The sequence below is a fragment of the Leucoraja erinacea genome, chromosome 6, assembly GCF_028641065.1.
Source record: "Leucoraja erinacea ecotype New England chromosome 6, Leri_hhj_1, whole genome shotgun sequence".
NCBI lineage: Eukaryota > Metazoa > Chordata > Chondrichthyes > Rajiformes > Rajidae > Leucoraja > Leucoraja erinaceus.
In genome coordinates, this window is record NC_073382.1 from 2,403,091 (window position 1) to 2,418,423 (window position 15,333).

General features: G+C 45.4%; 1 protein-coding gene across 1 annotated transcript in view; it reads right to left on the reverse strand.

Moving 5' to 3' along the window:
- Nucleotides 1–15,333, reverse strand: part of LOC129697825 (cohesin subunit SA-2-like) — a 132,735-nt gene that overhangs the window by 27,890 nt on the left and 89,512 nt on the right. The window contains exons 23-26 of the mRNA XM_055636468.1: nt 13,506–13,586; nt 10,580–10,672; nt 6,229–6,403; nt 1,349–1,473 (exon numbers count right to left, since the gene is read on the reverse strand). Of these exons, the coding sequence (XP_055492443.1) occupies nt 1,349–1,473; nt 6,229–6,403; nt 10,580–10,672; nt 13,506–13,586 (474 nt within the window). The remainder of the gene's footprint in view (nt 1–1,348; nt 1,474–6,228; nt 6,404–10,579; nt 10,673–13,505; nt 13,587–15,333) is intronic.

Here is a 15,333-nt window from a genome sequence, read left to right on the forward strand (position 1 = left end):
TCATTTTAAAGACCTCTATCAAGTCCCCCCCCCTTAACCTTCTGCGCTCCAGAGAATAAAGACCTAACTTATTCAACCTATCTCTGTAACTTAGTTGTTGAAACCCAGGCAACATTCTAGTAAATCTCCTCTGTACTCTCTCTATTTTTTGTTGACATCCTTCCTATAATTGGGCGACCAAAATTGTACACCATACTCCAGATTTGGTCTCACCAATGCCTTGTACAATTTTAACATTACATCCCAGCTTCTATACTCAAATTGAGGCAGGTATTATCATAACATTTAAGACATTTGGACAGGTACATGGATAGGATAGGTTTGGAGGGTTATGGGCCATGCGTTGGAAGGTAGGCTAGTGTAGATGGGGCATGTTGGTCGGCGTGGGTAAGTTGGGCCGATGGGCCTGTTTTCATGCTGTAATACTCTGCATAGTGGGAGTGATGGACATGGGATTCTAGTTTGCTGTGGATTCCTCTCCAAGTCATACCATTCCATCCTGGAAATATATCACCACTCATTCATTGTCACTGGGTGTAAATCCTGGAACTCCCTCCCAAATAATACTTTCACCAGAAAGACTGCAGCAGTTCATGGCAGAAGCTCACCACAACCCACTGAAGTACAACAAGGGTTGGGCAATAAATATCAACCTTGCTAGTGTCACCCATGTCACATAAGTGAGTAAATATGCATTGGGAACTGATCCATCCTGACAACAACTAGGGAGCAGTCCTGAGCTACTATCTACCTCATTGGAGACCCTTTGACAATCTTTGATCGGACTTTAGAAACATAGAAAATAGGTGCAGGAGTAGGCCATTCGGCCCTTCGAGCCTGCACTGCCATTCAATATGATCATGGCTATCATCCAACTGCCTTCTCTCCATAGCCCCTGATCCCTTTAGCCACAAGGGCCACATCTAACTCCCCCTTAAATATATCCAATGAACTGGCCTCAACTACCTTCTGTGGCAGATAATTCCAGAGATTCACCACTCTCTGTGTGAAAAATGTTTTTCTCATCTCAGTCCTAAAGGATTTCTCCCTTATCCTTAAACTGTGACCCCTTGTTCTGGACTTCCCCAACATCGGGAACAATCTTCCTGCATCTAGCTTGTCCAACCGCTTAAGAATTTTGTAAGTTTCTATAAGATTGGACTTTACTGGACTTTATCTTGCACTAAATGTTATCCACGTAATTCCCTTCATCGTGTATCGGTACACTGTGGATGGCTCGTTTTTAATCATGTATTGCCTTTCCGCTGCCTGGTTAGCGCGCAACAAAAGCTTTGCACTGTACCTCGGTGCACGTGACAACACACTAAACTCCGACTCAAGTCTTTACCTTGATGTATTGTTTAAAGATATCAGCGGCGATGTCCATCTCCACCACACTGAACACGATCAGCTTACAGAAGGCCGCAAGCAGGTTCCTCCTGTTGTGTAATATTCCCACTTTGCATTCTTCATCTAAAAAGGGCACAAAGAGCGCCAATGGCTGAATGAGTTGAATAGACCACACTTGACGTTCGACAAGTCTGACGCACAAGCTTCCTCGTCACTCTCTTGCTCCATATTGTATTATTCTCAACCACAACTCACTCCAACACCCACACACAGTTTGCACAATCTATATAGAAGGCATTGCGCCAATTCACCAAGACTCAGGCGTCACTGTGGTGCAGCGGTAGAGTTGCTGCCTTCAACACCAGGTTCAATCCTGACCAAAGATCACAGCTCCGCTCTATGACCTTTGATCCTGACTGCGGGCGCTGTCTGTACGGAGTTTGCACCTTCTCCCCGTGACCTGCGTGGGTTTTCTCCGAGATCGCCGGTTTCCTCCCACACTCCAAAGACGTGCAGGTTTGTAGGTTAATTGGCTTGCTAAAGTAGTAAACTGTCACTAGTGTGTGTAAGATAGTGTTAGTGAGCGGGGATCGCTGGTCGGCATGGACTCGGTGGGCCGAAGGGCCTGTTTCCACACTGTATCGTTAAACTAAACCAAGACATAAGTTTAAAGTGAAGGGGGAAAGATTTGATAGGAACCTGAGGGGCAGCTTTTTCACACAGGGTGGTGGATATATATGGAACAAAGTGTCAGAGGAGATGTTGAGGCAGGGACTAGAACAACATTTAAAAGACATTTGGACGTAGATGGATAGGAAAGGTGTAGAAGGAGATGGGTCAAATGTGGGCAAATGACATTAGCATTGATGGGCATATTGGTTAGCATAGATGAGTTGAGCAGAAGAGCCTGCTTCTGCGCTGTAGGAGTCTCTAATTCCATGTGTTATTAATTCTCACCAACCTTGCCAATGGTGCCCATGTTAGGACCAATACCATACCACAAAAGAAAATGAATCACTTGTATTTTTGCCGCTAGTCACCAGTGTAAGATCAACCACAATTTAGCATTCTACTGTAATAACAGTAAAGGGAAGTAAATCTGAGGTGTGGATGTACTAACCCCATACCTTCTGATTAAAGGGCCTGTCCCACTTGGGTGACCTAATCCGCGAGATCTGGCGAGTTTGCCCTCGACTCGTACTCGCAGCATGGTCGACACGAGGTCCTAGGAGGTCTTTGTAACTCTCCTTCATGCTCGAGGGTAGTCTCCTTAGTCCCTGCGTACTGGAGGCCTCAGCTAGGTCGCGGCGTATTTTTCAACATGTTAAAAAATGCCCCCGCTAGTAAAAAACAGGTCGCCATGGAAAAAATCGATCGTTTTTTTACTCGTAGGTCTAGGTCTAGGTCGGCATGTTAGTCGTAGATAATCGAGGGTACTTAAAGCTAGTCGTAGATAGTCTTCACAGTCGAAGGGAGGTCGAAGGAGGTCGAAGGAGGTCGTCTTCACTTCCCAATATTCGGTGTCCAATTTTCCCGAAGTTAGTCATAGCTAGTCGTAGTTGAAGCTAGTCTTCAACATAGTCAAAGGAGATCTTCTACATAGTTGAAGGTCTTCAACATGACATTTTTTCAAACTCTCCTCAATTCGCCAATTAGGTCGCCCAAGTGGGACAGCCCTTTTCTATAGCACCTCATGTCATTTTCTGTTTTGAAGTCGGAATTCCGGCATCATCCGTGGATGAGCCCTTGTTTGATCCTCCGGCTTTGCCTGGCTTACAGCTGAGGGGCCAGGTGTGAAGTGCATCCATCCTTTCAGCTCAGTGTAAGCACTGGACTCAGTGTCAAGCGCAGTGGGTGGACGAAGAGGTCGGCTTCAGTGATGAGGTGGGAAATCAGGAATTCACCCAGCCTGGAGTTTAGCTTAGTTTAGAGATGCAACGTAGAAACTGACCCTTCGGCCCACCGAGGCCATGCCTTCCAACTATCACCTGTACCCTAGTTCTATGCTACACGCTAGGGCCAATTAACCTACAAACCGACATGTCTTGGGCGTGCAGGAGGAAACCGGAGCACCCAGAGAATGTGCCAACTCCACACAGATAGTATCATAGAAACATAGAAAATAGGTGCAGGAGTAGGCCATTCGGCCCTTCGAGCCTGCACCGCCATTCAATATGATCATGGCTGATCATCCAACTCAGTATCCTGTACCTGCCTTCTCTCCATACCCTCTGGTCCCCTTGTGCCACAAGGGCTACATCTAACTCCCTCTTAAATATAGCCAATGAATTGGCCTCAACTACCCTCTGTGGCAGAGAATTCCACAGATTCATCACTCTCTGTGTGAAAAAATGTTTTCCTCATCTCGGTCCTAAAAGATTTCCCCCTTATCCTCAAACTGTGACCCCTTGTTCTGGATTTCCCCAACATCGGGAACAATCTTCCTGCATCTAGCCTGTCCAACCCCTTACGAATTTTGTAAGTTTCTATAAGACCCCCCCCTCAATCTTCTAAATTCTAACGAGTACAAGCCGAGTCTATCCAGTCTTTCTTCATATGAAAGTCCTGACATCCCAGGAATCAGCCTGGTGAACCTTCTCTGTACTCCCTCTATGGCAAGAATGTCTTTCCCCAGATTAGGAGACCAAAACTGCACGCAATACTCCAGGTGTGGTCTCACCAAGACACTGTACAACTGCAGTAGAACCTCCCTGCTCCTATACTCAAATCCTTTTGCTATGGATCAAACCCTGACCTGTGGCGCTGTAAGGCAGCAACTCTACCGCTGCACCACTGTACCGCCCCTGTAGTTTCGTAAGGATCCACAGTTAAAAACAGTCATGCTGGGGGGAGGGGAGGTTGCCTTATTAAAATTGGACTGTGTCCGGGATTACCCAAAAAATACCAAAGCAGGCAGCAATTTGTTAAATTACTGCCGTCCTAATTCTTATCCTTGATAAGGCCAGTCATTATGGAGATGCAGTTCTTCCAATGGACCATAGTATTTGGAGAAAGTACAAATCTCTCCCTCCTGTGGAGAGCTGCAGAATCAGGGCGGCACAGTTTTGCAGCTAGTAGGCTTGCTGCCTCACAGCGCCACAGACCTTGGGTTGATGTCTATGTGGAGTTTGCACGTGTGGATTTGTTCCGGGTTCCTCCCACATTGCAAGGCCAGGTGTAGGTTTGTTGGTTAATTTGGCTGTGTATAAAAACTACCCCTAATGTATATGGAGTGGATGAGAAAGAGAAAGATGGATGATTGAACCAGCATGTACTTGGTGGACCGCAGGGCATGTTTCCATGTTGTATCTCCAAGCCAATCTCAATCGTTTTAGCCAAGCAATTTGCAGAGACGGGAATATAAAATGGGATCTGACTGCCATCTAGTGGGTGTCAAACATATTACAGAAAGCCATTTCTATTTTTTAATATAACATTTTTCAGACATTTTTAAATAAGAATCATTTTTTGCGTAAATGTTGTAAAGAGAAGGCACAAGTCCAAAGCTGGATGATCTATTCCCTGCATGTCTGGGTGAAGGAAGCACAGACAACTCTCAATAACTAAGGGACAGAAGTTTAGGGGTAATATGAGGGGGAACTTCTTTACTCAGAGAGTGGTAGCGGTGTGGAATGAGCTTCCAGTGGAAGTGGTGGAGGCAGGTTCATTGGTATCATTTAAAAATAAATTGGATAGGCATATGGATGAGAAGGGAATGGAGGGTTATGGTATGAGTGCAGGCAGGTGGGACTAAGGGGAAAAAAAATGTGTTCGGCACGGACTTGTAGGGCCGAGATGGCCTGTTTCCGTGCTGTAATTGTTATATGGTTATATGGTTATATAACTTTAAGAGTTAAAGTACCACAGTGGTAGAGTTGCTGCCACTGGCCCAAAGTAGTTGGAGAAAGTCTGTAGCCTCCTTTTGCTCTGGTATTATATTTCATTCTTCACATGTTTAAATTATAATGTGTTATTCTTCATTATTTACTGTATATCATGTTGTTACTTGCGAGCACAGCTACAAGGCAGATTCCTTTTATGTATACATACTTGGCTAATCAAATGTATTCGATTCACAGAGTGATACAGTGTGGAAACAGGCCCTTCGGCCCAACTCGCCCGCACCGGCCAACAATGTTCCAGCTACCCCCGTCCCACTTGCCTGCGCTTAGTCCATAACCCTCCAAACATGTCCTATCCATGTACCTGTCCAACTGTTCCTTAAACGATGGGATAGTCCCAGCCTCAACTACCTCCTCTGGTAAAGATTCTGTACTCTTAAAAATTTCACCTTAAATGACCTCCATTTCTCTTCTATATCCTTCCCATAAAACAAAAAGTCCCAATTCACTCCTTTTAAATCCTTTCGCATCTCCTCAAAGTTAGCCTTTCTCCAATCAAAAATCTCAACCCTAGGTCCAGTTCTGACCCTCTCCATAATTATATTGAAACTAATGGTATTGTGATCACTGGACCCGAAGTGCTCCCCAACGCATACCTCCACCACCTGACCTGTCTCATTTCCTAACAGGAGGTCCAGCACCGCCCTTCTCTAGTAGGCACCTCTATGTATTGCTGCAAAAATCTTTGAAAACACTTTGGGTTCTCTCAGAGTGTTTTACAGTGGACGCTGTTCATGCCTTCAATAACCCGACTTGTTCAATGGACACACTACTGAACTATGAGCCGTTTCATTTTGTGTCTGCGCCCGTCAGAGTAACGCCAGATACAGGGTACGGGTATAGCACAACATTCCCTTCTACAGCCACGTTGCATGATTCTGAAGAGCACTTCCTGGGATCACAGTCTAACACAGCAGAGAAAGGCCACTCTCTCCAGCCAGCTGCTTCAAAGAGCTACTTCTCCAAAACCACTTGCCTTTGTTGACATTCTCATTGTCTTGAGGGATGAAGACATGGTCCATGACGAAGGCCACAAGCTCGGACTGCAAGGAAGCCTCTGGGACGTAGGCAAAGGGCTCAATGTTCTCGTGGCCACTGGACAGCACCTCGTGGCTAAAGACCAGCAGGAGGTCACAAAGGATCACAAAGGCCTGGCATTGAAAATACACACGTCGTTAGTCGAGATACACACGCACAGACCACAACAATTCTTCCAGCAACACCGGCCATGCTAATTACATTTACTGAGCCAGAATCCATTGCCCACGGTGACACAGGGTATAGTTGATGATGATGTGCTTGATGATGTTCTGACTGTGACTCTATTTATATGTTCTCTGTTGTTTTTAAATTATTGTCTGTAACTGTGGAACTGTGCTGCTGCCTGTCTTGGCCAGGACTCTCTTGTAAATGAGATTTTTAATCTCAATGAAACTTCTCCTGGTTAAATAAAGGTTAAATAAAAATAAATAAATAAATAAATAAATAAAACAGGATGGCCAATTTTGTGGTTTGCCCAGGAAATTCATGTTCATGAGTTCAGGAACAGAATTAGGCCATTCGGCCCATCAAATCAATTCCGCCATTCAATCCTATCTGATCTATCTCTCCCTCTCAAGCCCATTCTCCCCATAGCCCCTGAGACCTGTACTAATCAAGAATCTATCTATCTCTGCCTTAAAAATATCCATTGACTTGGCCTCCACAGCCTTCTGTGGCAATTAATTCCACAGATTCACCACCCTCTGATTAAAGAAATTCCCCCTGCCTTCCTAAATGAACATCCTTTTATTCTGAGGCTATGACCTCTAGTCCTAGACTCTCCCACTAGTGGAAACATCCTCTCCGCCTCCAGTCTGTCTAAGCCTTTCACTATTCAGTAAGTTTAAATCAGGTGCCGCCTCATCCTTCTAAACTCTAAAGTGCAACAAGACCTGGATATCCTTGTACCTCAGCCACTGAAAGTAAATATGCAGGTACAGCAGGCAGTGAAGAAAGCTAATGGCATCTGAGGAAGGACATTCTTGCTATTGAGAGAGTGCAGCGTATTTCACAAGGTTAATTCCCGGGATGGTGGGACTGTCATGTTGGGTTTGGAGTGACTGGGTCTGTACACACTGGAATTTAAAAGGATGAGAGGGAATCTTATTGAAACATATAAGATTATTAAGGGATTATTAAGGGATTGGACACGGCAGAGGCAGGAAACATGTTCCCGATGTTGGGGGAGTCCAGAACCAGGGGCCACAGTTTAAGAAAAAGGGGTAGGCCATTTAGAACGGAGATGAGGAAAAACTTGTTCACCCAGAGAGTTGTGAATCTGTGGAATTCTTTGCCTCAAGGCAGTGGAGGCCAATTCTCTGGATACTTTCAAGAGAGAGTTAGATAGAGCTCTTAAAGATAGCAGAGTCAAGGGATATGGGGAGAAGGCAGGAACGGGGTACTGATCGTGGATGATCAGCCATGATCACAGAGAATGGCTATGCTGGCTCAAAGGGCCGAATGGCCTACTCCTGCACCTATTGTCTATTGGCATGTTGGCCTTCATAACTGGAGGATTTGAGTATAGGAGTAAAGAGGTCCTTCTGCAGTTGTGTGCAGTTTTGGTCTCCTCATTTGAGGAAGGACATCCTTGCTATTGCGGCAGTGCAGCGTTGGTTCATAAGGTTAATCCCCGGGATGGCGGGACTGTCGTATGAGGAAAGGTTGGAAAGACTGGGCTTGTATTCACTGGAATTTAGGATGAGGGGGTATCTTATAGAAACATAGAAAATTATAAAAGGACTGGACAAGTTTGATCCAGGAAAAATGTTCCCAATGTTGGAGAAGTCCAGAACCAGGGGCCACAGTCTAAGAATAAAGTGGTGGCCATTTAAAACTGCGATGAGAAAAAACGAGTTGTGAATTTGTGGAATTCTCTGTCACAGAGGGCAGTGGAGGCCAATTCACTGGATGGATTTTAAAAGAGACAAGAGTCAAGAGACATTTATTGTCACATGCATGAATTGGGACAGTGAAATTTGTGGATACAGTGAATAGAGCTCTAGGGTCTAGCGGAATCCAGGGATATGGGGAGAAGGCAGGCACGGGTTACTGATTGTGGATGATCAGCCATGATCACAATGAATGGCGGTGCAGGCTCGAAGGGCCAAATGGCCTCCTCCTGCACCTATTTTCTATGTTTCTATGTTTATTTGAAAATTGGTTCAAACGTTTCGGGCCGAAACCCTTCTTCAGATATGGGGAGAAGGCAGGCACGGGTTACTGATTGTGGATGATCAGCCAGGATCACAATGAATGGCGGTGCTGGCTCGAAGGGCCGAATTACCTCCTCCTACACCTATTTTCTATGTTTCTATGTTTATTTGAAAATTGGTTCAATATGAAAAATGGATGTAGGGGAAAGGAAGGGGGGAAGAAAAGGTGATGAAACCTACATGAACAAGTGCAACAGAGTTGGCAAGTTCACCAAACTGTTTAATTCCTCACAAGGTTTTCTTTGATTCCATGGGCAGGTATAGCATAGAAACAATGGGCCAAATGGCCTCCAATTTGTAGAGCCCGAGTCCTGGAACCAATTGAACACTTTCATAGAGCTAATACTGGACTGAATGGCCTCATTCTCTGCTGTAGGCAGAAAAGGATTGAAGGTATGAGGCGTTGGTCCCGAATTTAAACAGGATTGAACCCAAAGTTGATCAATTCCTCAGCCTTCTCTGAAGAAGCCTTGGACTAACTCCCAAAAGGCTCAGGAACTAAACAGTGTCTTGCATCAGTCAAGTTTACTGACTACACCCGATATGTCACCCATCAACTGCGGAGTTACTCCAACACTTTTTGTCTATCTTCTGTGTAAACCTGTATCTGCAGTTCCTTTCCACACATTTTGGCTGCTCCACTGCAAAATCTCCTCCACGTTTTCCTACTTTGGAGAAGTTTTCCTCCTCCCTCCAACAGGAGTTCTGTGATACCCTCTCTCACTGCTCCAGTCCATTGCCCCCTAATTTTCCAGAAGGGTGCTGACCCGAAACGTCACCCATCTTTCTTCTCCAGAGATGCTGCCTGATCCGCTGGGTTACTCCAGCGCTTAGCGTCTAACAATGGTTGGATTCCTATAGATGACTATCGAGACATTTCTAATGGATGATAGTAGATCCTCTTCTGAGACTGGCACACGAGGAGTGACCACACTCTGACGCCATCTCATGATTTGGTGTCGTTGGTTCAAGTAGGCTACGGTAATGACCGATGGCTCTCGCCATTGCTGGTAAGCATTGCTGAGTGGGTAGTGCTTAAGGGCAATGGGATTCGGCAATGGTTAGCAGATGATGGTTGGTAGTTATCGGGTAAGCATTGCTGAGTGGGTAGTGCTTAAGGGCAATGGGATTCGGCAATGGTTAGTAGATGATGGTTGGTAGTTATCGGGTACTGGTTAGTGGTTAATCATGGGGGATAATAATGACTGAGCAAGCACGAGTGGGGTATGGTTAGTGCGAGATGGGAGTGGGCTTTCGACGATGGTTAATGGGTAATGGTTGGTACCAACGTGGCACGTGATGGTACCAACGGTTGGTGGAAGGTGGTCAGTCGAAGGTGGAAGATGTTTGGCGGAGGGGAGATGTTGAGAGCTGGTTTAGTGGGCGATGGAAGGAAATGCTTAGGAGATTACCATCGATGGGCGAATACTTTTTTACAAAAACAATGTATTCAATTATTTACAATAATAATATTTACAAAACAATGCCAACACGCCCACCACCAAATATAAAAATCACCAAATAATCTTGATGGTAAATATTACATAACCATATTATAATCTTGATCCAGGATACAACGGTCCCGAAAATCCCCCATTGGTGCCCGCGGACACCGCGCGTTCCTTTTCGAGGGACACCCCTGGCACGGACGTAACCCCGGGAAAGGGACAGGCAGCCGGCTCGGGTAGAGCCTACTTCTGCCTAGTGCCATGACCCACCAATGGCCAGCTTGGCCAGGCCCAGGAGCAAACAGCAACCCAACCAGGACTTCCTCTGCTCCATCCACTCCCTTAGGCACTGGATGCCCAAAGATGAGGATGGTGGGAGTCAGAAAGCAAGGAGCAGCCCCTTCAGATCATTGGCGAGCAGTGAATGATGAGCGAGCAATAGATGATGGTTGGCGGCATTGTTTGTGGGGCGGTGAATATTGGTCGATCTTCTTCCCCATTAACTCCCTTTGGGGGGGGAGGGGGGGATCAGTCGGCATTGGTGTGATATCACTTGTGTGAAGTGCCAGGGGCTCCAGTCCAAAGTGCTACAGAAACTAACTCTGCTGTAGTCCATACTGACCTGCTCTCTGACCACGTTGCTGACATTGGTCAGGTACCGTCTGCAAATGTAACAGAATCCCCTCATCTGCTTCCCCACCAGCACTTGCATGCTCTGAGCAAGAACAAAGAGAGGTTTTAGACTCCAAAGGCAAAGGTTAGTTAGTCATAGAGTCATAGAGCACAGAAACACACCCTTCAGTTCAACGTCCATGTCAACCAAGATGCCCCAACTAAACTGGTCCCATTTGCCTGCATTTGGTTCATAACCATTGAGAATTAAGGGACAGAAGTTTAGGGGTAACATGAGGGGGAACTTCTTTACTCAGAGAGTGACAGCTGTGTGGAATGAGCTTCCAGTGGAAGTGGTGGAGGCAGGTTCGATTTTATCTTTTAAAAATAAATTGGATAGTTATATGGACGGGAAAGCAATGCATTTTGTTGTCTCTGTACTGTACACTGACAATGACAATTAAAATTGAATCTGAATCTGAATCTGAAAGGAATGGAGGGTTATGGTCTGAGTGCAGGTAGATGGGACTAGGTGAGAGTAAGTGTTCGGCGCGGACTAGAAGGGCCGAGATGGCCTGTTTCCGTGCTGTAATTGTTAAATGGTTATATGGTTAAACCTTTCCTAAGTTGTATTGCCGAGTTTTCTTAATCAGTGAAGCCAAGAGTGTTTGAACCTACCATAATAATCTATATCCATGTGTTACGTACAGAGCATCAATGGCATCCCTCGTTGGAGACTCTCGAACTACTAACTTTGATCAGACTTTACTGGCTACAGTACATCTTGCACTAAACATTATCCGCTTTATCATGTATCTATACACCGTGGATAGCTCGACTGTAATCATGTATTGTCTTTCCTCTAACTGGTTAGCACGCAGCAAAAGCTTTTCACTGCACCTCAGTACACCTGATAATAATATAATTGTTATCTTGTTCAGCAGGCAAGAAATCAGATTCTTGAACTTCCATTATAATGTTAAAGAAGTATTGGTAGGAGAGTGATTACACCTCGACACCTCATTGTCAGTGTACAGTACAGAGACAACGAAATGCATTTAGTCCATCTCCCTGATAAGAGCGACATAGCAACGACTTTTTGACACAGATGGTGAAATAATAATAAGTGTCCGGGGGGGGGGGGGTGGTGATTGGCAGTCACCGAGGTACGTTGTTGAGTAATACTGGAGTAAATGGTCTGTGAACTTCCATTATGATATTGAAGAAGTATTGGTAGGAGAGTGATTACACCTCAACAAAGGGAGAGAATTTCCAATAAAGGTATCACCAATATTGATTGATCGCAGGAATCAGGAACGATTTTGAGAAGCCACTGGTTGCTATTAAACCACTCCACCACGAGAAGTGAAATTACCCCAAAAGTTGTAAACCTGGATCGACACTTCCTTGTGTAAGAAGGAAGGGCAGATGTTGGTTTATAACAATGATAGACACAAGATGCTGAGGCAACTCAGCGGGTCAGGCAGCATCTCTGTAGAAATGGATTAAGACTTCCAGTCTGAAGAAGGGTTCCCACCCGAAACGTCGCCTATTCCTTTCGCCAGAGATGCTGCCTGACCCGCTCAGTTACTCCAGCACTCTGTGTCTGTCTGCAGTTCCTTTTTTCTCCATGTTACCCCCCCAAATATAACATCCTCTCATCTTCACAAGATAATGAAGGAAAACGGGACACATAGTGCTGGAGTAACTCAGCGAGTCTGGCACCATTTCAGGAAAACATGGATAGGTGAGGTTTTGGGTCAAATCCGAAGAAGGGTCCCAACCCGAAACGTCACCTATCCATATTGTCCAGAGATGCTGCCTGATCCGCTGAGTTACTCCAGCAATTTTAATCTTTTTGTTGTAAACCAGCATCTGCAGTTGCGTGTTTCTACAGGGAAATTGGGAAGTGAGTCCAAAGAACAGGTTCAATTTTAACACAGAAGGAGATTGGTACAAATGTGCTGGAGGTTTTCTTTGATTCCATGGACAGGTGTAGCATAGAAGCAATGGGCCAAATGGCCTCCAATTTTGGAAATCATCTATGAATCCATGGAATTTGTGGAGCCTGAGTCATGGAACCAATTGAACACTTTCATAGAGCTAATACAGGTACACTGGACTGAATGGCCTCATTCTCTGCTGTGGGCAGAAAAGGATTGAAGGTATGAGATGTTGGTCCCGAATTTAAACAGGATAATAATTCTGGGAGAATTCAGGAAACGATGTGGCTTTATAAGGCACTTGTCATTCTGCAATTGAAGTATTGCGTGCAGTATCTGAGAAAAGATGCGCTGGCATTGAAGAGTCAAGAGGTGGTTTATGAGAATGATCTCAGGAACGAGTGGGTTAACAAATGATCATCGTTTGAAGGCACTTGGCCTGGTCTCACTGGAGTTTAGAAGGATGAGAGGGGGGGACCTCTTTGAAACTTAGCAAATAGTGAAAGGCCTGGATAGAGTGAATGTGGAGAGGATGTTTCCACTGGTGGGAGAGTCTAGGACCAGAGCCCATAGCCACAGCATAAAAGGATGTACCTTTGGAAAGGAAGGTACACAAAAATGCTGGAGAAACTCAGCGGGTGCAGCAGCATCTATGGAGGGAAGGAAATGGGCAACGTTTCGGGCCGAAACCGTTCTTCAGAAAGGAGATGGCCCACCCTCAACCTCTGAGTCAGAGGGTGGTGAATCTTGGAATTCATTGCCGCAGGCAGCTGTGGGGGCCAAGTCAATGGATATTTTTAAGGTGGGGATCGACAGATTCTTGATCAGTCAGGGGTTATGGGGAGAAGGCAGGAGAATGGGGTTGAGAGAGAAAGATAGATCAGCCATGATTGAATGGCGGAGTAGATTTGATGGGCGGAGTAGACTAGATGGGCCGAATAGCCTAGTTCTGCTCCCATAGCTTAAGAATGGCAGGAAGCTGATATACTGTACCTGAGGGGAAATGCCTTCAGATACTTTGGATAGTTGCCACATGATGTGAAAGTAGCTGCACTTTATGGCTTGAATAATGATCTGCAAATAAGAAATAATAACATTTGTAAACTTTGTATCAAGTGTTTAAAGATAATCAGGGCTTTGTCATGGGTGTTCATTCGCTGTACAGGGGTGGGAGATTGCAACCTTCACGTGGTCCACCCAGTTTCGTCTAATGCAACAAACCCGACGTGCACAAACAAATAGATCAAATAGAACAAGTTGACCTGCAACTTTAGGCTGTGCACGCCATACACAAGATTTGCTGTACGGTAAGAAAAGGCACATATAGTCATAGTCATACAGCGTGGAAACATGCCCAACTTGCCCACACCAACATGTCCCATCTCCACTAGTCCCACCTGCCTGTGTTTGGACATATCCCTCTAAACCTGTAGTATCCACGTATCTGTCTTATTCTTTCTTAAATGTTACAATTGTCCACGCCTCAACTATCTCTGGCAGTTCGTTCCATACACCCACCACCGTTTGTGTAGAAAAGGTTACCCCTCAGATTCCTATAAGTTCGTCCCCCCTTCACCTCAAACCTTGTCCTATGTTCAGAAAACTAGTTCAGTACTGAGTTGGTCATTGAGATGTGATCAGGATGCCGTGATCTGGAAAACGCATTGCAATATGGTGGTGGAGGAAACTGGTTCATCACTGGGACACTATCCTAACCACCTGATCTATCCAAACTCAATCCTACATCTATATAATTAAAAGTCTAAACTTGACCACTTCCTGTTTGCACTGTATATTGATGTTAGAGAAAATGCGACCACTTATGGCTGTGGTTTTTGGCCACCTTACTCAGTCCCCCTCCAGCTGTCAGGGCCAGAGGATTTTTCCCATCGATGAAAAATAAAAGACTTATTAATGTTTAAAAAATGTTGAGATTCTCTCTCCCGTCAATCACGCCATGAAGGCCACGCCCCTTCTGGTGGGAGGAGGAGCCATAAAACTCGGAAGTGTGGGTGTGGCTCAGTCTCTGCAAGATGGGGGAGTGAGAGGGTCACGACTCTCAGTCTGAGCTGGAAACCTACAGACCTGAGAATACTGACCTGTGAGTGCCCTTAATGTGTTTTTAAACTGTGCCTTTTGCAACTGTGTGGCTATTGGAATGTGTGCCTATTGCAACTGTGTGCCTTTTGCAACTGTAAAAACAGTGAAAATGTCTAAAATCTCCCCCTTCTCCCCCTTCTCCCTCACAATCTCTCCTTGTACCTAAACCCTCCATTTCAGGCAACAAGGGTCTCAACCCGAAACGTCACCTATTAATTCGCTCCGTAGATGCTGCCTCACCCGCTGAGTTTCTCCAGCTTTTTTGTCTACCTTTAATTTTTCCAGCATCTGCAGTTCTTTCTTAAACATCCCGATATATTTATTCCGCCTTCCTGCTGGTGGAACCAAATCCTTTCCTATTTTGTGCTGACCAGTCTGAAGAACGGGCCCTACCCGAAACGCCACCCATCCATGTTCTCCAGAGATGCTGCCTGACCCGCTGAGTCACTCCAGCACATTCTGCCTTTTTCTGTGTTATCCCACTTTCGCACCCGCTGCCAACAAATTAGGGAAGAAACTGGAGCACCTGGTGGATACACGGGTCACAGAGAGAACGTTCACAAATTCCACACATATAGCACCCGAAGTCAGAATCAAACATGGGTCCCTGGTGCTGTGAAGCAGTAGTACTACCAGCTGTGTCACTGTGCCGTCCCATATACGTCGCAACTCTCATTGGATATTAATTTCGAGCTGAAATGGGTTCACATTGGTGCGTAGA